This window comes from Neovison vison, chromosome 11 (genome assembly GCF_020171115.1).
Source record: "Neovison vison isolate M4711 chromosome 11, ASM_NN_V1, whole genome shotgun sequence".
NCBI lineage: Eukaryota > Metazoa > Chordata > Mammalia > Carnivora > Mustelidae > Neogale > Neogale vison.
The window spans coordinates 154,525,036-154,552,462 of record NC_058101.1 but is presented as its reverse complement, the minus strand read 5'-3'; the positions used below and the strand labels follow the sequence as shown (position 1 = coordinate 154,552,462).

General features: G+C 48.1%; 1 protein-coding gene across 6 annotated transcripts in view; it reads right to left on the bottom strand.

Annotated features, from left to right (window-relative positions):
- Nucleotides 1–6,868: 6,868 nt before the first annotated feature.
- GATA4 (GATA binding protein 4) overlaps nt 6,869–27,427 on the bottom strand; it is an 82,106-nt gene continuing 61,547 nt past the window's right edge. For 5 of the 6 annotated variants that reach the window (XM_044225060.1, XM_044225063.1, XM_044225061.1 and 2 more), the window contains 5 exons: nt 16,032–16,201; nt 14,740–14,865; nt 10,925–11,012; nt 9,233–9,381; nt 6,869–7,829 (listed from right to left, as the gene is read on the bottom strand). In XM_044225060.1, coding sequence (XP_044080995.1) covers nt 7,647–7,829; nt 9,233–9,381; nt 10,925–11,012; nt 14,740–14,865; nt 16,032–16,201 — 716 coding nt within the window. In that variant the 3' untranslated portion in view covers nt 6,869–7,646. The remainder of the gene's footprint in view (nt 7,830–9,232; nt 9,382–10,924; nt 11,013–14,739; nt 14,866–16,031; nt 16,202–27,427) is intronic. The other variant, XM_044225064.1, reaches the window with a different exon arrangement.

Genomic DNA, 27,427 nt, shown 5'->3' with positions numbered 1-27,427 from the left:
GACCTGGTCTCCCAATGCAGGTATCCTTTCTTCTAGCGGAGTCCAGTTTTCTTTCAGTTTGACTCTCCCAGTTTGACTCTACTGGAAACCTTGGCAATACTAACTTCCCCAAATCCTTAGCAGCCTGTGTCTTGTAGCCGCATTGTATTCCCGCAGACTCAGACCCAGAAGCTCCCAGGAATTCCTAGGTGAGGGTGTCCTCATGGGAATAGCTAGATTTTAGGCTGCAGGGCCTCCTGGGCACAAGCAGCACCAGGGCCCCTGACAACTGCCCTGAGATTGTTTGACTGCTTGACTTCATAGCTTTAATAGAAAGGTCCTACCAAGGGCCAGGATACCCTGGATGGAGCTGACCCGGTCAGTTTGGCCAACAGAGCCTTGCAGCACTAGACTAAACCAGAGCCTTGAGAGCAGGTGTTCTTAACCTGGGGTGTATGGAGAAGTTTCCAGAGTTCACAAAACCCATAAAATAGTGAATAGTGGGGACGCCTGGGTGGCTCAGTTGGTTAAGTGGCTGCCTTCAGCTCAGGTCATGATCCCAGCGTCCTGGGATCTAGTCCCACATTGGGCTCCTTGCTTAGCAGCGAGCCTGCTTCTCCCTCTGCCTCTGCCTGCCATTCTGTCTGCCTGTGCTCACTCTCTCTCTCTTTGACAAATAAATAAAATCTAAAAATAAAAAAAATAGTGAATAGTGTGCAAAATCTCAGGGTATGGGTACCTTTCTGAGAAAGTGGGTCTGGTTTTTATTATATTTTCAGAGAGGTCTGGACCCCCAAAATCTAAAAAAAACACCACTGCCCCAAATTGCAGAAATGACTTACTTAGAATGCTCTCTATGCAGGACCCTGCAGGAAGTCTCAGAAGTATGTTCAGTTCCATGACCTGTGGTCCCTCTCAAACCTTCAGTGCAGCTGTGTAGTGAGGGAAGACACCTGCATCATTGGATTTAAGAAAATGCACCAGAACTAACACACAGCATGCTTTCCTCTGCAGTGTGGCTGCCGCAGAAGACCCAAAAAATGTTTCCCACTTCCCCTGCCTCCTTTGCTGGCATCAGACCCTTTCAGAGTCTGCAGAACATTCCTTAGTAGCTTGTCACTGATGACAAATTCCTATCCTTATGAGGGACATTTAGAAAGGACTGATGACAAAAATCGGTCAGGCGATTTAATTCTACTTGGGGCCCCAAACTAAATGTGGCTAAGAAGCCATAGCCTGGTTCTCTTATGTTGAGATGAGCAGATTGTCTAAAGGGAATCTAAAGGGAATTCGAACATGTATTTATAAAATGGCTGCAACTTGGGAAAAAGTAGTCTCCAGGATGGCTACTTTGTGACATGATACTTATTGTACGTATAGCTTCTGAAACATTTTGAAGTCATTACTTAGGTCACAAGAAAAAGGTACAGTTTTCCATTTGAAGAACCTCAGCCTGGAGTCTCCAGAGGAAACTTTTCAGATATTGGGATGCTGAGGTTTCATCTGTACCAACAAGAGCACGTAAGATTGAGAGAGAGGTGGGGTGTCTGGGTGACCCAGTTGGGTATCTGCCTTCAGTTCAGGTCATGATCCTGGGATCCTGGGATCCTGGGATTCTGGGGTTGAGCCCCACTTTGGGCTTCCTGCTTAGTGGGGACTCAGCTTCTCCCTATTCCTCTGCCCCTTCCCCTGCTTGTGCTTTCTCTCCTAAATAAATAAATAAATAAATAAAATCTTTAAAAAAAAAAAAAAAAGATTGAGAGGTGAGCCCCTTTCTTATAATTTCAGAGCCATTGGCCCAATCCTGGATGCTAAACCGAGTTCAGTGTGTGTCTGGGGAATAATGTCTTTATGTCTTTTCCTGACCATTCTCACAACATGACAAAAAGGAAAGGCAGCATGGCAAGGATGATTTCAGGTTATTGGAGCAATCATGACTGCTTAGAACTCAAAGGGACCTTAAAGATCTCCTAGGTCCAAAGCATTTCACAGATAAAGATGTTAAGAGGAAGAGCCTTTTGGTGAACTGCCCCCAACTATTGCAGCTAGATGACAGCCAAACTGAACTATAATTCTGAAATCGCAGGTTCCATCTTTGGCTTTCTGGTAGACTTCCTCCCTCAGTGTTTGAGGAAGAAGCATGGATAGAGATGGGTATGGAATCCATTGCAGGAGTATAAAACAGTGGTCCCCTTCTAGAACCCCTGGGGGCCCTGTGATTCACCCAGTAAGAACCCACAAGCCGTTTTTAAATAGTCAAAATGGCCCAAGGTAACCATCCATCTAATTGCCACACCGGGATCATAAAGCAAACCAAACTGGATGTCCTTGCCATGGATGGGAGGTCAACCAGCTCAGTGTATCCGCTATCTGGCGCTTGTTAGCAGGGATTAGCAGTTATGTCTTCCTTCTTTTGAAAATGGAGGTGTCACTTACATGTGGTTGTCTTTGATCTGTGAAAAATGAGGAAAAGCCTAAATAATCATGTAAATAAAACAGTTTCAAATCATGAGAATTATGACAGGTGCGGGATGGGGTGAAGGGGACTTTGGCTGTGATAAGGCTGGAAGCCATATTAAGGATATCGGCAAGGCAAGCTGCACCAGGAAACAGCTGTCAAGGATGTCAAGGGGTGGGGGGAGGGTATTGACCTCCCGGAAGTGTTTCCCACCCATATGGCTAGAGCAGTGCTGGGGGATACTTTGAATAATAGAGCATTGTCTTTAGGATGAAAAGCACATTACCTGTTATTTTGTTGGGCAAAGAGGCCTGGTCTTGGGCCTATTGAGGATTCTGTTACTTCAGTCTTTTCTTACCATACCCATCCCCCATCCCAGCTCAAACGTCTCGGATAATCAAGAACCCTAGAAATAACAGATATTGCCAATTTTTTATTTTCTTGAGTTCCAAAGGAAAAGAACAAGGGAGGAAATGAGAAGTCTAAGTTGTTTACATCTCTCATTAGAACCCATTTCATTTGAGCAACTCTACCTTAAAGAAGAGGCCGCACGAGGGGCGCCTGGGTGGCTCAGTGGGTTAAAGCCTCTGCCTTCGGCTCAGGTCATGATCTCAGGGTCCTGGGATGGAGCCCCGCATCGGGCTCTCTGCTCAGCAGAGAGCCTGCTTCCCTTCCTCTCTCTCTGCCTGCCTCTCTGCCCACTTGTGATCTGTCAAATGAATAAATAAAATCATTAAAAAAAAAAAAAAAGAAGATGCCGCACGAGAGACTGCAGCCCTTGTAAAGGGTCTGCAGTATGGTCTATTTACCAGTATTGTGCTTCTTCTGAGTAACTCCTTGCAATCAGAGTTTCGCTGGTTAGAAACCTGCCACTGCTCCATGATTAGAACAGCAAGTGCCCCTATTTAAAAACTTCTTATAAACCTTATAAAATCCTTATAAAAGGATAGGTGGAGGTGGGCCCATCCTCGTTTCTCAGGTGAAAGGGGGCCACCGCAGTTGTGGGACAGAAGGCAATCACCAGAGAGCAGGGAGAGGCGGGGATGGAGAGTGCGTGTATGTGTGTGCGTGTGCGTGCGTGCGTGCCTGTGTGTGTGTGAAGTGTAGGCAAGGGGGTCTCATTTATCACCCTTCACTCAGCAGGAGAAGTTCCCTTTTTGTGTCCATCTGAAGACCTCCCCACAAAGGGCCTGCAACCACTTCTAGAAGCTGGGCCCGAGCGCTGGGCGCCTTGCAGGCTTCATCTGAACTCCTCTGTTCCTGGTAACTGCCAGCACCACTGTAGATCACCTCTGCAAAACTGAACTCACGCCCTCCCAGACTTCAGACCAAAATCGAACCGGACTTGGAAAAATGAGGTCTGTTTTCATGTTCTCTGCACTTAGATTGTTTAGTTCACACAGTTACTGAACAGTCTGTTTGCGAACGACATGCCACAGCCCCTAAAGGGGAGAGTAAAATCGTCCTGGACCCAGTGTGGTTTAGAATAGCGGCATGCCCCAGGAGGCTTCAGGACAGAGGCCTCAGTGGCTGAAATGAAAGAAGCGTCAAGGGGCAGAGACCTTGGGAATCCAGGTTCCACCTCCCAGGCTAAACTTTGAAGCTCTGAGGCTGGTCCTTGGTTATGGGATGACACACCTATTGGGGTTGTTACGGGAGATGGCATTTGGTTCTAGCTTCAAGCAGGGCAAGGACGCGATCTGAAGAGTAGTCTCCAATGTCAGAAAATGATTAAAAAGCAAAAAACAACAACAAAAAACCCCTCCACTCCAAAAGCAGCTTTCCAAATGGCTATTTCTTATGCACTCAGTATTCAGGTGTGTCAAGTTCTAGGAGCTCAAGGGCTGGGAGTTTCCTCCCAATAACCCGTACCCAGTTCCATGAGGTGCATGTCCAGTGAATATAAACATATTTTCACTCTTACCATCCCAAGCCAGGTATAATCACAGCTAAACATGCTACAAAAATTCAAAAATGCTCTTCGACTATTACTTTAAATTGTACTTCCAAAGGTTTCGCCCTAGCAAGAGGTGAAAATGTGAAGGATTGATTAACCTGGACACATGCCTTGTCTGCTTCACTCACCACATCACTGTAATGATGCCGTCGTTGAGAGAGCCCCCCCCTCCAATCCTTCCACACCAGCCACTTCCTGCCCCTCGGGGAATTGCATCCTTTAGAATATCCTTATTGATAGCAACTTGACCTCTTCTGAGGATGGATGTGATCTGGGGAAGCAACCAAGTCTGTGAGCAGGAAAGCTGATACCATCTGAGCTGAAGAGCAAGTTATGACTCTATAAAGAATGAGGTTGTTCTGAAAGCCATTCCTAGGGGCCCCTGGGTGGCTCAGTCATTAAGCATCTGCCTTTGGCTTAGGTCATGATCCCAGGGTCTGGACTGAGCCCTGCATCGGGCTCCCTGCTTGGCCAGAAGCCTGCTTCTCCCTTTCCCACTCCCCCTGCTTGTGTTCCCTCTCTTGCTGTGTCTCTGTCAAATAAATAAATAAAACCTTTAAAAAAAAAAAAAAAAAAGCCATTCCTAAAGGGAAGTGGCAAATGTCTTCAGCCAAGACTTAGTCATCAGAAAACGTGTGCTTCCCAAAACCAGCATAAATCCTGTTAAGGTTTATGTTTTTGAATCTCTTATTACTCGTAGTTGTCAGTCATCCACTACATGTTCTTCTGGATTATACCTATTTTTATTTAGTAGGTTTAACTGTTCCTTAGCAAATTTAAAAGCTTTTCTAATTTTGCATAAAATTTGATTGTCCTAAGTTTTTTTCCCCTTACCTGCTCAGAAATAATGGGGGTGCTCTGAAAAGCCAAGGCCACAGTTGCCCACGGGTTTGGCAAAAGCCAGGTGAGAGCAGCAGGCGGCCACCACGAATAGCTCTGAACGGGGATGGGTTTGCTTGTGTGGGTCCCATCCGACGACGGGTACTGAGTCAGAGGGTGGCCTCAGGCCCACTACCCCCACTCCTAGCTCACTTTTACAATGAAGTGATTAAGCCATTCTGTAGCCTAAGCAGGTAAAGACAAATGGATAATGGACAAGTTTTCATCTCCCCTCTAGAAGCTGGTTTGGATCAAACCATAAAGAAGTGGACGAGGGTGATCTTAAGCCAGGTGGGCTGGACAGACCACCACTCTGTGCTCTGCCTCACGCCCCACCCCCCACCCCTCTGGCCCTGAGGAAAGCTCTAGAAATGGCCCCCTTCATCAGGCAGCAACCGTTGGGTGAAAGGAACTTTAGTTAATGGCTGGCCCGACCCTCTGTTAGGAAACCAAAGCCTAGAGGTTACCGGGCAAGGTGGCAAACTAGTCAGTAGCAGGGCTGGGACGAGGGTTCTTTTCACTAGCCAGCATCTCATACAGAAGTCCTGGCCAACTGCCATACAAGAGTGAAGACAGAACACGATTTTGTGCAGTCTGTGGGCCGATCGGCGAAGGGGCCTCTGTGACTCGGGACTACCTCGCAAAGGGCAGCATCGAGCCTCCCAGGAATGACCTCTGAGGGAGGAGAAGGAAAAGAGGAGTACAGATGAATTTATTAGTTAAATACTGATTTTACAGCCATTCCACCTTAAGACAATGTTAACAGGTTTGTGGGTTAGGAAGGTACACGAGGGTGGCCTTCACGGAAGAAAGCGACGTAAATGATGATTAAAACAGAATCTTGGTTTAAAAATATTCTCTGCTACAGCCAGGAGGATTTTGGGGTCGGGAGCTGGGCCTCTGGGGGGAGAATGTGGGAAGGCCACAGTCAGCTATAGCTCTGCTGCTGAGGAGGCCCAGCAGAGAGGAGTCTCTGGGAGCCCCAGCATCACGGGCAGGAACAGCAACATGGACAGAAGAAGGCCAATTCCAGAAGAGCACAGGGCCAGAGGCTCCCTCAGGGCCCACCCTCGGTGTCTTCTCTGTCATCATCTTTCCATCTGAGTTCGGTTTTGTTGTGTTTGCTTTGATGTTGCAACATCCCGAGCTGTTTGACTCCTGGACAGGAGACTCGGACTTCCTGCTGAGGAAAGGAAGCGGGTGCTGGAGCTCCACACCCCTTGGATGAACTTGGCCTGCTGTCTGACCAAGAGGCACATCTCTGCAGAACAGGAGCGGCACTGGCGAAATCCAAGTACAAGAGAGCCAGAATCCACGGAAAGCCCCCACCCGGCCCAGGGGCCGGCCCCAGCCCCAGGGAGATGGTGTCTACCAGACATGCTCTCCGGAAGGATCTCAAGTCTTAGATGAGTGTTTGTCAAACTTGCTTTAGCAGCAGAACCTTCTTGTACTTCCTCAGACCCTGACTGTGGGTGACAGGGTGGAAGAAGGATTTGGGGCACAGCTGAGGGGGAGGCTGCTGTGGCTAGACTGCCGAGCTCCTGTTTCGCAGAGCGAGACACCTGTTCAAGCTGAAGGCAGAGCTGAATCACTCAGCAGTGGAGGGATTTTTATTTTCAGAGGCTTTGGGGGGTGAGGAGAAGGGACTGGAGGTTTGAGCCGAGAGCCAGGGAAAGGAACTTGGGAGAGGTGAAGTTGCCAAGGTGTGATTCGGCCAAGGCACACCTTGCAGTGGGTGAAGCAGCCCTCTCCTCCGTGTCCCCATGAAGCATTCAGTGGCATCGGGGCCACACCTGACGCTTCCGGGGTCAAGATTTGGTACTGAGGAATGCAGGGGTGTGCCAAGCCTGAAGGGGGAGTGCTGGACAGAGGCAGCAGCAGCCTGGGGCTTGTTGCATCCACACACAGGTCAAACAGGTGCCCTGGTTCAGGCTGGACCAGAGGTCCCAGCGCCTAGCCCCCTCCACCAACCCTCAGAACCCCAGAACACCATGGAAAAACCACCATCTCCAGCCACGGTGGTGAAAGGGTAAGGCAAAAGGACATCGAGTCTCTTAGGGGGGAGGGGTGGGCTGGAAAACAACAGAGAAGTCTCTTAGTCCACAGAAGGGGCTTAAATGTGCTCATGGTAAAGGGTGGGTTCTTCCAGGTCAGAGTCTGGGCTCTTCCCAGGAGCCCACCCTTGAAAGGCATCTGATAAAATCCAACACCCACTTCCCCTAACCAAACTGTCAATTTCAAGTTTCTTCCCAGTTGTTCTTCTGGAGTCATTCTCCAACAGAACGGGCTGGCTCCTGGGGCCCCAGAGCCTCATCTCTGCCGTCCTCCAAGTCCCAAGTCCATGCAGGAATCTGAGGAGGGAAGGAGGTGACATTATGCAGTGATTATGTCCCCATGACTATCAGCCAAGGCCAGACTGTTCCAAGGGTCCTGCTTGGAGCTGGGCTGCGGTGACTGGCTGACAGAAGATGTGTAGCCTTGTGGGGAGAGCTTCAGGGCCGAGAGGACCGGGTGGATGGAGGGCCCGTGGCTGGACATCGCACTGACTGAGAACGTCTGTAAGCAAAAAGTTTAAGATGAGCTCAATGGGATCATTCCTCAGGACTCAGGATGGGGAGGGTCTGGGCTGGGGAGGGGAGCCCCATGACACAGATGTCCCCAGGCTGGCTCCCCAGCCAGGAAAGGGATGAGGGGAGAGGACCCGAGGACAAGGTCAGGATAAGAAACCAAGCAGCATGTGTCTCGTTTTTCCAAAGCCCTGTGCCATGGGATGTGAAGGGTCTGTGTGATTCATTTGCTGCTTCTGAGCACTGGGACCCTGTAGAGGTGTGGATATTGTGGTTTCTCAGAAGTCTCTGATAGTTACATGAGACATTTTCCATGGTTTTATCACCATTGGATCTCCATACCCAGAAGGGGCTCCTGGCTCTCCTGGTTCTATGAGACCAGCTTCTTTACCTTGACAGTAAAAAGGTTTTTAGGATATAGCCTCCCTCAAGTGCACGTAGAGAACAGATCAGGACTAACAGGAAACAGTAACCAAGTGTGGGACTATCCTCATCCCAAACAGGGGAACCAAAGAAGGAAGGGGTTGGGGAGTAGGAATGCCATCATATTCGAAAGAGGGAAATGACAGTATTGCTGACCTATCTTCAGGACACACATTTGAGGCTGGAGCTATAGCTGACCCTCATTAAATGGCACCCTGCCCATGACCTCCACACCAACCCTCCGTGCCCACCCACCCTGCCCTTATAGTTTCCACACTTTTGCCCATGCCAGGAGGGTCATCTTCCTTCCTCTCCCCATTAAAATCTATCCATCCTGAGGCCCCTGGGTGGCTTAGTCATTAAGCAGCTGCCTTCCACTCAGGTCATGATCCCAGAGTCCTGGAATCGAGTCCTGGCATCGGCATTGGGCTTCCTACTCAGTGGGGAGTCTGCTTCTCCCTCTGCCCCTCCCCCAGACTTGTGCTCTCTCTTGCGCTTGTTCTCACTCTCTCAAATAAATAAATAAAATCTTTAAAAACATCTATCCATCCTTGAAGGTGAAGGCCAAACCACCTCTCACTTAGGAGACAGCCTGCCCAGAAAGCCCATGTGCCACCTTGTACAGCCCGCTACAGTCATATGGCCATCCCTCAAGGCACACAGCCTGACTCAGGTTGTGGGTTGTTTCCCAATGTGTCCCTTCACATTCCCTGTGTCCAAAGGTCCCAGTATGGAGGAGCTACTCAACATTTGTGTGTCACAGCTGTGTGCCCAAATCATCCTAACTTGATCAGATGTGTTAAAATAGACCCTCATGCAGACAACCCCTAGCCTCAGTGGGGCCCCAAGGCCACGAAGCAGCTCCTGCTGCCACCTGCTGGGGCCCAGTGCTGACCCAGCCACCTGGTCCTTGGCGGTGTACCACAGTCCCACCCGCAGTCCTATCCCCCCGCCTGGGGAAGGGGATACCTGGGACATGGAGCTGCTGTGCCCGTAGTGGGACGACAGCCCGGGCTCTGTCTTGATGGGACGCATCTCTTCACTGCTGCTGGTGGCTGCGTTGCTGGAGTTGCTGGAGGCGCTGCTGGCAGGAGGAAGGCTCTCACCACCCGAGGGACCTAGAATAAGGCCGAGTCAGGACACCCAGACCAGGGGCAGGGGCAAACGGATGGCAGTCCTTGGAGACAGCCAGGGTAGGTCCATGCTAACGGCGTTATTTATAGCTGCCAGGGAGGGAGGCAGGGTCCTTCATGAGTGCTGGGCAGCGGTTGTCAAAATGGGACCCATGAAAATACCGGAATGTCAAGGGAACTTTCTCAAGGGACGGGCTCACCACCCTGGATTCCAAACCCTTGAGACCACATGCGTCTCAGGATTCAAAAGTGTCTGGTATTAAAATCCGTAACTGTATGTTCTATATGTTATATTCTATATGTTATATATGTTATATTCTATAACATAACTGTATGTTATAGAATGCTTCCAGTGGTGCCGGAGGCAACATCCCTTAATGAAATACATTCACGATTCTGCAGCAAAAGATGTGAATCTCCACACATGAGATAAATAAAGGCGATAAATAGTGGAATCTGTTCACATGAGGTTTTGCTGCCTAACCTGGCTCCCTGTATCTGGAATTTCAAAGATGGGGCTGTTCCCTGAACTAAATGCTTGCTCTCCCTGTCCCTGCGGCATATAAGGTGATGACGTTCCCCAGGACATGGTGCTGTACTTCTATGACAGTACGGATACAGGCAGAGAGGCAGAGGGCCACTGGGGTGAGACATGGAAAATTCTAGCGAGACTTACTGCCCGAAGGGGTAAGTGCTGTGGAATTTGGGAAAGGAGAACTTTGGCTATGGTCTCAGCAGTGGAAAGGGGAAATCTATCTGTTTGTCATGCCTTAGATTAAAAGATAAAGTTCCCATCGGATCAGCTGATTTACTTTCTATGCAGGCAGTATTTCCCATGAAATCTTTAACTGGGTAGCTGTGTTGAAGAGGGAGCACTCTTGATAGGAACATGAGTCATCCTCACTCTTCACCTAGAGGCTGAGACGGAAAAGTGGCACCTGCAGCAGAATATGGACCCGGAAGTGTAAAAACTTGGGGTTTAATTCCAGGTCTACCCACTCACAGCTGTGTGACTCTAGCTAAGTTACTAACCTCTCTGCACCTCAGTTTGCTCAGGAGTAAAATGGGGATAATGAGTCATATGAGGAACTTTAAGGACCAATGAACTACTAATGGTAAAACAGCTTTCTAAAATGCTAGGTACTACATGATGTTAACTGTCCCAGTTATCTCAAGGAGAACATAAAGGAACCAAGCTCTTGAATGGCTAGCTGCAGCACAGAAGATGGAGGGAAAAGTAGTGCTCTTTTCTGTTTCTGGCCCCCAACTGGTCCTGCTGGACCATTAGTGCCTTTGCAACTGACAGTCATCACACACCTTAAATTGAGCCTACTTTAAAAGCTCCCCAGATGTTGCATGGTGATGCTACTTCTCCCTGGGTTATCATTCTGTCCTGAATAGTGGGGGCTGCACAATGCTCTCATGCCTCCCTAGCCTGGGCTGGCCCACCCAGCCAAGAAAACCTGGTTTTCACATACTCCGGGGCTACGGAGTTAGTCATACAATTACACACAATTCTTTTCCTCACCTGCCGGTGTCTTAGATTTATTAAGGTTCTTGGGCTTCCGTTTTCTGGTCTGAATCCCCTCTTTCCGCATTGCAAGAGGCCTTGGGACCTAGAGGGTTACAAGTCAATATATATGGTTTTCCACTTATACATGATCTGCTACAGTATTTAAACATGCACACACACTATGAGAAGGCAACATCTAAGCAATTCCTCTACAAACCTTGGGGCTGGGACTAGGTGAGTCAGCCCCTGGCACACCTGGAGAAAGAAATCAAATATGTATTGAGCTCCTATACTACATGCTGTGTTCCACTCACCCTAGAGAAATAGAGGCGTAAAGACACCATTCCTTCCCTTCAGAGTTTCAGTTGACTGGGAAAAGACAGACAAGCAGGAAACAACCAAACTCATAGGTCGTGTGGGAGAATGGAGAAGAAACACTAAACTGTGTTCCCAGCTGGGGAGGAAGGGAAGTGGTACATGACCATATTAATGAAGGCTTCACTCAGGAGGTGATGCCTAAGTTGTGAGAGGTCGGCAAGTAGACAAGGGGCAGGCATTTCAGATAGCAGGAACTGTTTCTGCAAAAACCCTTAGTTTATCAGCAAAATCAGGACACGATGAAAAGGACAAGGGGGTGTTATTAATAATTATGCCGAGAAAATAGGCAGACACTGGGCCAGCCCCCATGAATTGAGAGTTCAAGTCACTCTACTTAGAGCAGATCAGCACTGCGTTAAGTCTGGTTGGAGCCAAATGTGGTCTTTCCATGGGGAGCTACAAGAGATCATGTTGGGGAGACTGCCCTGTGGCCAGGTCCTGAGATAAACTGTCCATAGAGAACACTTTTATTGCACTGACTTCTCATAAAGAAGCAGTGACTGTCAAGTGTCATGCTCTTGAACCATGCACAGATGCCTAGACAATAGTCTGGGGAAGAGGCTTGTTAGATCATCTTTCAAGTATTTTTAAATAGCATGCCTTCCCCATATTTGGTTTCTTAGGCCAGGTCAACCAAATCTTTTAACTCCTGGTCTGTGCTTGTCTCCTGGATGGGACTCATAAAGGCTATACCTGAAATACTGAAAGAAAAGTAATTACCCACTTCAGAGATTAAACATGGAATGGTTAAGGGGTGCCTGGGTGGCTCAGTGGGTTAAAGCCTCTGCCTTCAGCTCAGGTCATGATCCCAGGGTCCTGGGATGGAGCCCCACGTTGGGCTCTCTGCTCAGCGGGGAGTCGGCTTCCTCCTCTCTCTGCCTGCCTCTCTGCCTACTTGTGATCTCTGTCAAATAAATAAATAAAATCTTGAAAAAAAAAAACCAAAACAACCATAGAATGGTTAAGAGAAATACTGCCGATTAGGTGAACCTGAACCTGCCTCCTGGTCAACTGAGAGCTGGATCCAACAGTATTCCCACCTCTGGAGGAAAGTGTCTTCTCCTCTCTCTAGCCCTCCACCCTGACTTTGGCCCACTTGAAGCCCATCCTCACCTCAGAAGAATATAGCCCTCATGTTTATCCCCACCAACCTCAATACTTTAAAAAAAAATTGTGTAAAATACACATAACATAAAATCTATCATCTCAACCCTTTCTAGTAGTGTTAAGGACATTCACAATGTCATACAACCATCACCACCGTCTGTCTCCAGATCACTTCTCATCTTGAAAACTGAAACTCTGTCCTCATTAAACACAAACTTGCTATTTCCCCGTCTGCCAGCCCCTGGCAGCCCCTATTCTACTTTCTGTCTCTATGAGTTTGATTAGTTTGGGTACCTCGTGGAAGTAGAATCACATGAAACTTGTCTGTTTGTGACTGACTTCTTTCACTTAGCATGAGGACTTCAAGGTTCATCCTCCTGGTACTGTGTGTCCGGACATATGTCCTTTCAAAGGCTGACTGGTAATCCATTACATGGACAGACCACATTGTGCTTACCCAACAACCGTGGACACTTGGGTTGCTTTCACCTTTGGCTATTGTGAATAATGCTACTGTGGACATGAGGACATGCATAGCTGTTCAAGGCTCTGCTTTCCATTCTTTTTGGATCTATACCCAGAAGTGGGATTGCAGGGTCATCTGCTAATTCTATTTTTTAGTTTTTTTAAGGACAAAATCTTTCTAATACCTGCATAATATTCCTTTCCCCATTTCTTCTACCATTCCCCTATTGAAGAACATGAGTTTCTTCAACCATTTCCCTACTGAAGCTTTTTTCCCTCCATTCTCTCTATCACAATGACTCAACAAACATCCTTGATAAACTTTTCTGCAGAAAGAAGTATATTTTCTTATGACTGGTCTTAACTATATTTTGGCTATTTTTTTCTTTTTCACTAACAAGAAAACATGGTACACATCTCATGCTGAGCACTGAATAACGTACAGAATTGTTGGATCACTGGGGCACCTGGGTGGTGCAATGGGTTAAGTGTCTGACTCTTGGTTTTGGCTCAAGTCACGACCTCAGGGTTGTGAGATCGAGCCCTGTGTTGGCGCAGGCTCCCTGCCCAGCACAGGGTCTGCTTTAATACTCTCTCTCCCTTTCCCTCTAACCCTCCTCTCCCTCAAATAAACTAAAAAAAAAAAACCAAAACCTGTTGAATCACTATACTGCACACCTGAAACTAAAATAGTACCATATGTTAACTACACTGGAATTAAAACTAAAAAACTAATTTAAAAAAAGAAAGAAAACATGAAAAGATTAATGAAAGCTAAGGTAGTAATTCCCCCTCCATCCCTCCGTTATCAATCCTGTCCTATGGGGCAACTGGAGGACCGGCCTCTTATGTTTCTTACACTTGAAAACATCTGCCAACACGTACGCACACATACAGATCTACACATGTATGTACATGTGTGCTCATCCATGCATCCATCTGTATCTGTCTGTGCTTAACACACCCACACCCCCATAGTACGGGAGCATAGTATGTATATTACTTTGCAGTGTGCTTTTTTGTTACTCCAAGTCAAGATACATGGCTCTAATTTGGTATTTCTTTAAATTTCTGTACAATATTCCCCAACATAGTATTGCCACATTTAATCAACCATTCCTTTATGAGGCTTTAAGATGGTTTCTAGTTTTTGCCAGTACAAATACTGCAGCAATAAACAGTTCAAACATCATTACATACTGATTCTTTTATTGTTTTACAGGCCAGTTTCCCAAAGGCAGAGCTGCTGGTCAAAAGAAACATGTGTTTTTTATCCTTAATAAGTACTTCCAGGGACACCTGGGTGGCTCAGTTCATGGGCATCAGACTCCTGATTTCTGCTCAGGTCATGATCTCAGGGTCCTGGGATCAAGCGCCACATTGGGCTCCTTGCTCAGCAGGAGAGTCTGCTTCTCCCTCTCCCTTGTCTGCCACTCCCCCTGCTTGAGTGCTGTGTGTGTGTGTGTGTGTGTGGGTGTGTGTGTCAAATACGCAAAATCTTAAAAAAAACAAACAAACAAACAAAACTTCGAGGGAAATTTCCCCATGAACACTTGCAGTAAGAGTCACATGCCAATCAATTCCATAAGAGAGCAATCCTCCAAATCTATACCAGCCTTTGACCACGCCGGCTCCAGAACTCGGACTCCCAGCTTCTAGGAATGTGGGAATAAATGTCTGTTGTATACAGGCCACTGGGTCTGCCGTGCTTTATGGCAGCCCACACGGTCCAAGACAGCCTGTAAGTTTCCTTCAAAAACTCAGTGTCTTGGCAGAGAGGGCAACGATGACGTCAAGTCTGCAAGTGGGAGGACCAGTGAGGGCTAGGGGAGGGGACCCCCAGTGCGGCTGGTGGGGCGGGGGCGGGGTGGGCTACTCACGCCATGGAGCTTCATGTAGAGGCCGCAGGCATTGCACACTGGCTCACCCTCGGCGTTGCGGCGCCACAACGTGGTGGTGGTGGTCTGGCAGTTGGCACAGGACAGGCCCACCCGGCGGGAAGCAGACTGCAACAGAGAAGCAGACCCTTCATGTCCAAGCGGAAGGCCCGCTGCTGCTTTTATGTCAGGGGGAGCCCCGAGGGGCTGTCCCGCCCTGAGTGGGTGGCAAGGTCATCTAGCAGAGCCCTGAAGAACCTCCGAGCAGCTGAAGGGCCGGTTTCTCCCCTCACGTTAGCTCCTCCTGGCTGGGAGCGGGGGAGAACAGGGACTTCGGCAGCAGGAGGACAGTGAATCTAACCCTCACTGGCATTAGTGGCATATCAGTCATTCCTCAGGCAGGGCCCCGGGGGCAGAAAAGCTTTCCTCAAAAGTAGAATAAACGTGAGGAAGAATTACTGCATTCAAGTGTCATCAGGGGCTGGATGGGCCTCGGGACCCCAAGAAAGTTAACCGTCAGGGCCTAACCCCTCTGTTCCTCCCTCCCTAATATACATGAAGCCTAGCTTGTGTTGGCTCAAATCAAACTATACTAGAAAAGACCACAGAGCCAAGAACCAAAAACCCCATTACAAACCTTCCCAGCAGTAGGGCCCAGCACACCCTACTTAATCTCCCCCTGGGCTTTGGGTTTTATTAACTCATCAGCTGAAAACAGGGTAAGGAAGAGTTCCCCTTCCTTGTGGGGTTGATGTGAAAACAGGAAATGTCCAAGGCAAGGCTGGACTGGGAACCAGGAAGCCCGGACTCTGGTTCCAGATGGGAGACTCGGTATTCCTGAGACCGTGGGCGAGGCTGTTGGCTGTGCTGAGCCTCACTTTTCACTTCTGCATAACGAAGGGCTTAAACTAGACGGTCTGGAACATCCTAGCTGCTGGAGCTAACTCTAAAGATATCAGAAATTACTGCGTTGCCACCCACCCACACTTTCTTTTTTAAAGATGACTGAGGGGTACCTGGGGGGCTCAGTCGGTTAAGTTTCTGCCTATGGCTCAGGTCACGATCCCGGAATCCCAAGATCAAGCCCTGCCAAGCGGGGTGTCTGCTCCTCCCTCTCCCTCTGCCCCTCCCCCTGCTTGTGCTCAATCTCTCTCAAATAAATAAATAAAATCTTTTGTAAAAACTTAGTCCAAAGTTCAGACCCTGGACATTTCCCACCAAGCGTGAGCCCCGACGCCAGTTGCCGAGAGAGGGAATGACTAGGGGACTTGAGCCTAGTTGGGGTCCGTGCTTACCAGCCGGCGCTGGGGCTTGATCAGGGGCCGGTTGATGCCGTTCATCTTGTGATAGAGGCCGCAGGCGTTGCAGAGGTAATGCCCCGTCCCATCGCGCCTCCAGAGCGGGGTGGACATGGCCCCACAGTTGACACACTCCCTGCCTTCCGAGAAGTCATCAAACATATCTACTGGGTTGAAAAGAAGACGGAGGATTAATTCTTTCTGTTTGTGCCCAGAAACCTTAACATCGGAGAATCCAGAGGCCGAGGACATGATGCCCTCTCCTTGCAAGGAGTACAAGGAGGATCAGCTTAGGGGGGCCTCCATTTTCCGGGCTCGGACCTCAAGCACTGGAGGCTCAGCTCACAGGACTGTCTGGGGAAGTAGACAGTTGTACTCTGGGCATCGCAGGCAGCGCAGCAAGGCTCTCCCTGGTCACGAGGAAAGGAAGACTCGGCCAGCGACCACCAGCAGCCTGCATTTTTGTCCCTCTCTCTCCTTCAGAGCCCCTAGCCCTGAGGTTCTCACCCAATGCTGAATTCCACCCAGACCTTTCTCCTCTCTTTTTTCCCTTCAAAATTGAGATTCCTTTTTGCTTTCAATAAAAATATTTTATTTTAATTATTAAAAAACAAACAAACAAAAGGTTTGCTCCAGAAAATTTAGAAATTAAAATGTGTAAAGAAAATACAAATGGGGGCGCCTGGGTGGCTCAGGCATTAAGCATCTGCCTTGGGCTCAGGTCATGATCCCAGGGTCCTGGGATGGAGCCCCACATCAGGCTCTCTGCTCAGCGGGAAGGCTGCTTCTCCCTCTCCCACTCCCCCTGCTTGTGTTCCCTCTCTTGCTGTGTTTCTCTCTGTCAAATAAAAAAAAAAGAAAATATAAATGATATGGAATCCTCTGATTCCAAGATCACCAGTGTTATTAACCTTTTGTTCTATTCTAACCTTTGCAATACTTCATGTCTTGATACATACTTTGCCTAGTTGAAGTCAAGCTACATAATTTTGAGCCTATTTATTTCACATGATACCAAGATATTTTTCCCAAATTAGAAATTTTTCATCAACTCATTTCAGCATAGTATGGAATCCCATCATACCAATGTGCCATCCTTCATTATCATTAAACATTTATTTAATCTCTACCCAGTTTCTGCTCATTTTTGTGCACAATTCTTTAGCATTTCTGCCTATTCCTTAGGATACTCCCCTAGGAGTAGAATTCTACTCCTAGGGGAGTATCCTAAGGAATTAACCAAAAGGACTACATTTTTGGAAAGTTTTCAAAATTTTCAAACTGCCTGCAAAAAAGGCTGTGATTCATGTTCACTCATTTTTGCATTTCAGTGCATCTGTATGATATGCTGTATCAGAGTTTGACAGATTTTCCTGCTTCTTGGTCCATAAAACATAGGTCCATATTGCCAGCAACAGTGACTTAGGGTCACTCACTTCCCTGGGCACACTGCCACCGCTCTCAGTCCCCTACACTCCCTCACCCCCCCAACTCTGTTGTCCAGGTCTATAGAGTTTTACAATTGACAAATTTCACTCATGCCCATTGCAGTTGCCCTACTGAGATAGGCTGGACCAGGTTTCTTATTCCGTATGATCTGTACAAAGCCTGGCTCAGAACTTCCAGAAATCTCCCTGACTCCATATACACCGCTTCCTATTTTGAAGAATATTTTATATCCCACCCATATTTTCTGTCCCTAAATGCAGCTACCCTGGAATTTGGACCGTTCTTGTCCTACTACCAGAGGCAAGAGTGGATTCCTCTCTCATAACAGGGCGGGGGATACTTGGAGAGGAGGAGTTTTAAGAGCTCTCCCTCCACCAGGACCTAGCACTGGATTTTAAGGTCACACATTCTCCTAGTACTGTGGCCCAGTTACTTGCTGTAAGGGAATGTGGGCTGAAGAAGAGGATGGTGGGGGGCCCTCCCTCAACTCTGGGTACACAAACAGTCATTTGCACCTGCAAACAAGTAGCTGTGTGTCCACACCGAGTCAACAATGTGCAGGTGTGAGGGGCTATTTGTTCAGGCCAGGGAGCTGAGCACACACCGGTCACAAGAGAGGCTATTTTTGCACCTGGGTCACACTGAGAACCCTCCAGCAAGGTCACCTGCTTTCAGAGCCGCATACAAAACAACAACTCCCGTCCCAGTATGCTGCTCTGAGCACAAGAACTCCCGTCCCAGTATGCTGCTCTGAGCCAGGGTGAGGCAAGGAATGAGCCCGCACACCACCATCATAGCCACCTCCACCTCCAAACCCGCAACTGCTGCCCTTGCCGGGGGCCAGTCAACCTGTTCACCAGGAGTTCACAGAAGGACCTTGGAGCAAGGAGAGGCACTTGCAATGTCGTCCTTTGGGTGGGTGTTTGCAATGAACACTAGATGGCACTCCAGCCTCAAAATTGAACAATACATGGTCTTCTAGCCTAAATCGTGCTTGGGGATGGAAGACTGTTTCAGATCATTTTCCCAGGCCAAAGCTAACGCAACCCTCCTGTTCCGTTGGGTTTTTGTTTGGTTGATTGGTTGGTTGGTTTTGTTTCTGTTTTTTTTAATTATGGAAAGGTTTAAACACACTCAAAAGTGGACAGGATGAACTCTTATTTAATCATCATCCAGTCTCCAACAATTTGTGGCCAGTTTTTCCCCATGGATCTCCCCACCCTCTTTCCTCCGTCCTGAATAACTGAAGGAAATCCCAGACACTCTACCATTTCATTCATAAATATTCCAGTATGTAGGTCTCACAGATAAAGAATCACACTCTCCTCCTTTTAAAGATAGCAAACCAGGGGTCGCTGGGTGGCTCAGCCGGTCACGCATCTGCCTCTTGGGATCCTGGAATCAAGCCCCACATTGGGCTCCCTGCTCAGTGGGGAGTCCGCTTCTCCCTCTGCCCCTCCTCTCTGCTCATGCTCTCTCTTAAGTCTCAAATAAATTAATAAAACCTTTTTGAAAATACCTTTAAAAAAAATAGACAAATCAGCTTCTTTCCCATGTTCTGGTTTATCTCAAGAAGACCCTAGAGACAAAAACCTCATAATCTGGTCCTCTTTTGGAGGGAAGATCTCCTCTTCTCTTCACACTTCTGGTTTTATATGCAGGGGCAGAATCTCATCGAAGAAGCCATCCTGGCAATTACAGGTTTCTCTGCTACTTACTGGCCTTATTGAAACCCCAACACAAAGGTTTGCCTTAGAGACTCCTTCACACTTGCCTCACAGAATAGGTTACATTCAAGGCAATTATTTTACTGGCCAGGAAAAGGCCCTGGAGGTTGGCAAATATGTATTTGTCACTAACAAATATTTACTGAGCATCTGCTATTTAAGCACTCTGATAGATGTCCCAAAAGCTAAGAGGGAAACTAATTCTCAGAAGGCTAATAACCGAGTTGGGCAAATTGGGCCAAAATACCAATAGAGTTAATAATAAGGCTCAACTCATTTTCAGAACCCACCTTAACCAAGCTGGAATTTGTATGGCAGATGTTTCTTGTCTAGGGTGGGAAGTGCAGAAGTCAGACCCATATTAAAGGGTCTGCTGTGAATGACAGTAGCCAAAGGAAAAAATGGGGTCAAGGCCATGGTTCCTCAAGGCACCCTGTCAGATGTACCCAGTCTCTCTACAGTCAACTACCCCTCCAAATCTACAGAAGTTTCCATGTTTTCTATCAGAAAGGCTTGCCATCCAACCTACTCAACAACATGTTACAGAAGTTTAAATGATTATTACAAAGACACGGTAACAATCGAGGTAACAATCGAGGAAAATGTTTAGCCCTCACCTTAAATGAAAAGGGCAACACATAAACTGCTAGGCCCACCCTGATGGCAGCTAAGGCCCCCAGGGAGGAGGGAGTTATTATAAAGTGGTCTTTTCTTTCTTAAAAATGTCATTCTGGAATGCCATAGTTGCCTCTTAAAAAAAAAAAAAAATCTGATAAAAAATTAAAACAAAAACAAAGACTTTTGATCACCTTAAACAGCTCCCAGTCTGCTATGGGGGGATTATTTTCCTCTTTTGCATCACACACATACACCCCTACCCTGGACAGAAGAAAGGGGAGAGCGAAGTACAAACCCTGCTGCTTAGCAGCCAGGCTGCCAGAAGTGGGAGGTAATAGGCAGTGAGCCCCAGCGGCAGGAACATCCCCTGGTATGAACCCTGGTAACCATCATCTCTTACGCCTTCATTAGAAACATGCTGGGTGGAACTTCCCAAAGGGCAAGTGGGCAGGGGCCCCGAAACCAGTTTCTCTGCCTGATTTCTAAGGGTACAGCTGTGACCTTCACTTATGAAAGCCCTACCTCTCCAGTGCTGGGCATCATAGGAATGGGTCCAACCACTTAGAAGGCAGTGGGAACCCGACTCTCTCGGAAATGGGTCAGCATTACCCCACCTCCGAGTAACAGACTTGTAATAATAGTTGTAAAGTACTTTGCAAATAAGAGGAAAAACTCGCAACAATGGCTGTAAAGTGCTTTGTAAACACCAAATGAGATAACAGTGATGGATTATTGTTAGGTTTGGAGGGGTGGAGAGGGAATTGGAAGACCCAGGACAAATCTTGGTGCTGGGTTTTTACAGGGGGAGGGGACAGATAAAAGAGCTAGGAGATTGGGGAATCTGACCTTTCTGCAAAGCAAAGCACAGGGGTGGGGGCCATGTGGGCTCAGAATTGTAAATTGTGTACCACTCTCAGACCTGGCCAACTTGGAGACTCGCAGAAGAGAAGGAATGGCAGCACAAGGCTGACAGTGTATCTCTGTGAGGCCACAAGGCTGCTGCTCATGGGAAATTGTAATGTATGACATTTAGCGATCAGACACATGAAGTGAACTGGGCCCTAACCCTGAGAATGGGGATCAAACGCCTCACCTCCATCCATGACCCACTTAGGAAAACACTGTTTTTAAAGAGGGAAGCAAACACAGCCTGATTTCTGAGGCATCCGATTTCGTAGGGTCGTTCCTAAGAATTATGGCAGATTACTTCTACCCAAGCGCCTGAAAAGAAAAATGTGGGCCAGGAGGTTGAAGGATCCCACCCCTGACTTCCCCACAGAGAAGTGACGCAATCAAAGGCAAGACTCCGACCTCTCCCCTGACCTGCTCCATCCATCTTGGGGAACCCACCCACAGGCAGGGCTAACAAGCAAGTCAAGGCAGGGGAAGGAGGAGTTCGGCTGCCTCCATTCTGACCTCAAACTTTTCAGGTGGGTTCTTCTCTCCGGCCTGTCTCTGGGCTCAGAAGGAAGACCTGAAGGGCAAAGCATCCCATGCTAGGAATCAAAACTATCCCCTTTCATAAGGAGGACTACCCGAGGCCAGCAAGATCCTGACCCTGACAGATGCCGGGACAATGATGGCTTTGACTCTCACTGTCCCCTTGCACGCACCCACCCATGTTTGCCCTCCTCCCCATTTTCCTTACCTAAACCTGAGTATTTTCTGAGCCTTTGAGACAGTCATTGAGATGCTACTCCACTGTTTCCTGCTGTCAGCCTCACCGAAATAAATGCCCTTCTGTTTTACCACCACTCCATCTCTCTGCCTTTGGATTCTGTTTTTGGGGCATGGCTGGACCTGGTCTGTGCGGGGGCCCCAGAGCAGGGGTACAAGAGCACCCCTGCGCCCCGGCTACACTGGGAGAAGGAAAGGAGGAAGAGGGAGAGGAGAAAAGGAGGAGAAAGAAGGGAAAGGAGTCAGAGGCCAGGGTCATGCTTAGCAACATCTGCTGGGCATTGCCTGAAAGCTGGATTTGTCTCTCCACCGCTGGACCTTGCCAAAGTGAGTGCCAACCCACCGGGTGGGGGCCACAGAGCCCAGCTCTGCTCAGTCGTGGAGGCGCCCCTCGGGCCTTCTGTCTTCTGAGGGGCTTGCTCTCACTAGGGAAATCTGGGTCTCGAGCCGGAGCCCATGTCAAGCCCTCTCCTCCACCTTCACCCTTCACCCTTCACCCTCCTGACACTACCTGACCTCAGGCCCTTCACTATTTCTGTGGGGGCACTGAAGCCCCAACATCTGTCATGTGTCTGCTTTCCTTGCCCCTGCAGCAAGGGCTGGGCAAAGAAATATATCAGACAAAACTGGGGCAAACATCCCTGCTCCAAGTTGTTTTGGTCTAGCTGGGGATACACAACTCAAAACAAAGAATTTCATGAAATGTGACAGCAGCAATGGCTCCTAGGTCCTAGGGTCCACCACGCACCCCCACTCCTCCACCCTTGGCTGCACATCTGCCACTGTCCAAGACCATGCTATGACCTATCTGGGGAGAGAAGACACATAAACACAATGGAAACTGCCCATGCTCTGGGCAGCTATTCAATGCGAAACAGAGGCCAGAGGGGATACAAGTCCTGGGCAGTGAAAGGGGAGGTAACTACCCAGAGACCTCCCCAGAGCCAAAGGGGCTTCAGGATCAAAGTCTTGAGCCCCACCCATATGTCCCTTGCTGAACCCCAGCCCCATGTCCCATCCAAAGTTCACCAGAGATTGTGCGTGGATTTCCTGACAACCCTGGCTCTGTCCTCGGGCTGGCGCCTGGGGCTGGGGCACAAGAAGCAAACAAATCCTGAGGTTTTTCTGGCAGCCTGAGCCTTTGGTCTTCTGGGCTTTGTCAGGCCTGGCCTGTGACAGGGGCTGCCAAGGGGAAGGCGGACACAACTCAGGCAGCGTCTGGGCTGGCAAGGATCAGTGCACCTAATCTGAAAGCTCTTGTAGCCACTGAACAGCAGCGGCTCCTGCCAGGCCTGGCCAGAGTGGCCCAGCCCAGAGCCCGTGGCCTCTGCTTCCAGGTACTAAGAGACAAAATGGCAGTGCCTCATGGAGATCATCCATTCCATTCTGACCGCGGTGCCATGAGATGCAAAACATCTTTAGTATCTTACATTCAAGAAACAGAGAATGATCTATATGAAACATGGAGCATGCTGCATTTCTTAATAGTCACTGAATAATACGAGAGACCTTTAAACTATTCTCCAGGTGAATATTGTCATTGTAATGGAAATAAACTTCCGCTCGTACACACACATGTGCACGCACACACACACACATGCACACAAACAAAAAATACTGGCATTCATCTAGGGGCCCGGCTTCAAGCTTGGAAGGAAAGTTAAAGCATGAGACTCAGGTAAAAAAAAAAAAAAAACGAAAAAACAAAAACAAAAACAACACCCACAAAGAAGCACGAACATTCTGAGAGGAAGGAAAAAGCACCAAAACCAAGAAGGGAGGAAGAGAGAAAGAAAAAGAAAGCAAAAGGAGGAAGTAAAAGAACAAATGAGACTGGAAAGAAACATTTACAGCCCCTTGCCAAGACCTTGCCAAGAACTGATAGCCGCTAACACGCGAAGAGAACTAACAAATTACAAGGGAAAGACGAGATGAAGGCTCCAATCTGTGACTACAGCCCCATCCCTGAAGGGACTATGGAAAGAGTCAACCATTTGTCTTTCGTTTCTGTGACCAACTGCCCCTCCCTTGCAGATCTACTAAGCCCCCGAATATCTGTCCCCAGTCCTATGTGGTCTACACTCCTAGCAGGGGCAGAGTGGGAGCCTGGGCCAGAGAGCAGGCAATGAAGAACGTTAATGTGGTTAACGTGGCTCAGAGAAGATCCTGCTGAATCAACAGCACAGCTAGGATTGCAAACCCACACTCACTGACTGGTCTCTTAACCATGGGCCCAGAATCCCACGAGCTCCAGGTCCTGACTTCACCATCCTGTTGGGGACCCAATCCTTTTCCCCAGCAGCAGTGTCAACATGAACAGTCCAAAAATCAGAATGTGGAAGAAAGTTAAAGGTCACATATCACATGCTAGCAGCAGGGGCTCAAAAAGTCCAGGACCACGTGCTCTGTTTTCCCAACTCATCTGATCACAGAAGCATATGAAGGCACCATCTGTTTCAATGCTCTTCAGCACACCAAATTAAGAAATGCTCCCTAGCCTTCATTTTTGTGATTAGATTTTGAGACCTTCAAGAATCCCTACATGTGAGACTAGAATTATAGCATAAAGATTTCCCCACAAAGTGCAGGGTCACTCTCTAGCCCCAGAAGAAATTTCTTGGTGTTGTACTATTTGAAGTTGATCCTCAGTGATGACTCGGTCCTGGGCCTTTGGCATTGTTCAAAATTAAATACATTCATGACAGAGACTGCCACATTGCTATTGAAAGTTCTATGGTGGGGGTGCCTGGGTGGCTCAGTGGGTTAAAGCCTCTGCCTTCGGCTCCGGCCCTGATCCCAGGGTCCTGGGATCGAGCCCCGCATCGGGCTCTCTGCTCTGCAGGGAGCCTGCTTCTCTCTCTCTCTCTCTCTCTCTCTCTGCCTGCTTGTGATCTCTGTCTGTCAAATAAATAAATAAAATCTTTAAAAAAGAAAAAAAGTTCTATGGTGTTAGGGACTGACATATGACTTCATTTACCAGATCTGGAAATTAAACCCTCATACACTCCCAGGAGAGGGTCTCCATGGTCCCTTCTCACTGTGATCCATGAGGTGGGATACCATCTTTAAAGGAGCCCAATGAACAAAGCAAAGAAGGGAATACGCAAAGATTGTGTTGTAATTCCTATTTGTAAAACTTTCCCTAATGTTGTTACTTTGTCCTTCTAACACTGTTTTGCCCAGTTGTCTCCTCTGGGCTTCTCTCTCTGGGCTTCACTCTCCCTGCTTCCTGCCCATTGCCATCCAGTGGATGAGAAGTCTAGAGTCCTCCCTGTGGGACCTCGGGAAGAGGCCCATGGAGTGTGAGCTAAGACCAGTTAGCGTGCAAGGGCCTGAGTCTCCACAGGCTGCTGTGTCCAGTGGGTACCCAGTCCTGATGCCCGCCCCACACACCAACCCTCTTAAATCTGGAACCACTGGCTTGCCTCTTTTCTGCCAGGTCTGACTAGGATGCCACATCATTCGTCCTCCAGAATGGGACACTTCTCAGGGAGAGGAGCTGATAAGTAATTACTCTGGGACAACAAATTTAAAATCAGGATGTGCGGCCCCTCTCAGCAGATTGCTGGCTGTGAGACCATCTCACTCATTCCCTCTGTAGTCCCTGCACTCATTTCTCCCCAGTGTCACCGAGTGACTTATCACTGGGCTGATTTACTGCCTCCCACAAAGGGTGCATACAGAATGCAAGGAAAGAGGTGTGTAAAATCACTCAAAATGCTGGGCTCCCTAGTTGGCTGCTGATATCTCACAGCTCCAAGGGTTCTGGTTTGCTTCAGCTCCCTGGGTCTGGCCTTAGGCTCAGCTCCAGCCAAGAGTGGGCTGAGTGGGCATCAGCAATTGAAAACGTCTGCCACTTTTTGGAATCTGGGTACTGAGCCCAAACTGTACCCTCCCTTCCCTTCTTCATTGGCTATGGCCATCGGTTAGCTCTGAACATCCCCTAATCATTGGTCCCCTTGGGCTGACTCATCTCCATTAAACTCTAAGTCTCCTGGAGGGCAGGTGGCCGAGGGTCTTAAAAACTGGAAGTGATGTTTGGGTGATTTCATGAACATTCAAGGGAAAAAACCAAGGTCCAGAGAAGGTGAGTGACTCACGTGAGATTGAGATTCCAGAACATTCTGTGACCTGATCCTTGCCCTCCCCAGCACCATACCACTCTTAACGCTGATTCACTCTATCTGCAGCACTGGGCATACAGCAGAAACCAGTGCACATTGACCGATCAGATTTCAAGAAAATCCAGCATCCTGAAGTCTCTAACAAGACAGCAATAATGCTATAAATCTAAGGCTCTGCCTGACAGTCTGGCCGTACTCCTGGACACACGTAATAACTCAACTGAGGTAAATACACAGGGTCAGAGGTTCTCATATGTATATAATGTGTGTCTATATAATTATATAACAGATGGATGGGTAGATACAGAAAAGAGCTCCATAAAACTGTTCTAATAATACCCTGGATCACACCAAAGGCACCCCCCCAACAAAAGACAGAGGGAAATGTTTATTTTTAAGATGTTCATGGAACAAAACTGGTAACAACCCCAAGGTCCATGGATAGGGAAAAAAACGAAAAAAACGAAAAAACAAAAACAAAAACAACACCCACAAAGAAGCACTTTGTGCTTCTCAGCACTTTGCTGAGATGCAGTAAAAAGAAAAAAAAATAGGAAAATTTGAATTGATTTTTAAAATGACAATACATAAGATTTTCTCTTCCCGTAACACAGTTTAAATTCATTAATGAAGCAATTAATAAATAAGCATCTGTGTATCTAGGGAGGAGCACAGGAGGCACTGGGAACACAGGGCAAAGATCCAGAGCCTGGGGGGAAATGGACAGTTAACAATAACACCAAGAGACCACTGAGTGTGTGGTTCCATTTCTACGAAATATCCAGAATGGGCAAATCCACACACAGGACATAGATAGTGGTTGCCAGGGGCAGTGGGGAGAGGGAATGGCAGTAACTGTTACTAGGTACGAGGTTCTCTTTGGACTGTTGAAAATGGTCTACAATGGCTTGGGAGATAAATGCACAACTCTTGAATATACTAAAATCCCCTGCATAGTACACTTTTCATTTTATTTTTTAAGTATGCTCCATGCCCAATATGGGGCTTGAACTCGTGACCCCACAATCGACAGTCCCATGTTCAGGGGCGCGTAGGTGGTTCAGCCATTAAGCATCTGCCTTTGGCTCAGGGCATGATCCTGGGGTCCTGAAATCGAGCCCCACATAGGGCTCCCTGCTCAGCGGGAAGCCTGCTTCTCCCTACTCCCTCCCCTGCTTGTGTTCCCTCTCTCCCTGTCTTTCTCTGTTAAATAAATAAATAAATCCTTTAAAAGAGAGAGACAGAGACAGAGACAGAGTCGCAGGCTCTACCTACTGAGCCAGGCAGCCCACCCCCCTGAAGAATACACTTTAAATGAGTGAACTTTACAGAACATAAAGTGCCTACAAAATGACTAACAAAAATTTAAATTAAAATTTAAAAAAGCATCTCTGCCTAGGAATGGGAGGATTGGAGATGTCTACTTAATGTCTTCAATTTCCTGGGATCCTCTCATTCCAAAGACAAAATGCCTTCTCTATCTTGGGCCCAAGTGCCTCCCCCGCACAGGATCAGCCCCCTCTGGGCTCAAGTGTTCAGCCCGGCACCAGCTATTCATTCCACCCCACAGAAGGAAAGAGAAAGGCTCTTTCCAAGGTACAGGACTAGGAAGTGCGCAAATGTATATGAAGAGCTAATCAAAAGCTGCCTGGCCAACACTGGTCCTGCATCCTCCAGGTTCCTGGGGTGCGTCAATGTCCCTCTCTAGGCCTCCTGCCAACCTGCATCAGTCAGTCATTGAAATGTGCCCTGGGAGTGGGGTTGTAGGGAAACAAGCAGTCCCCACATTGATGGTGAG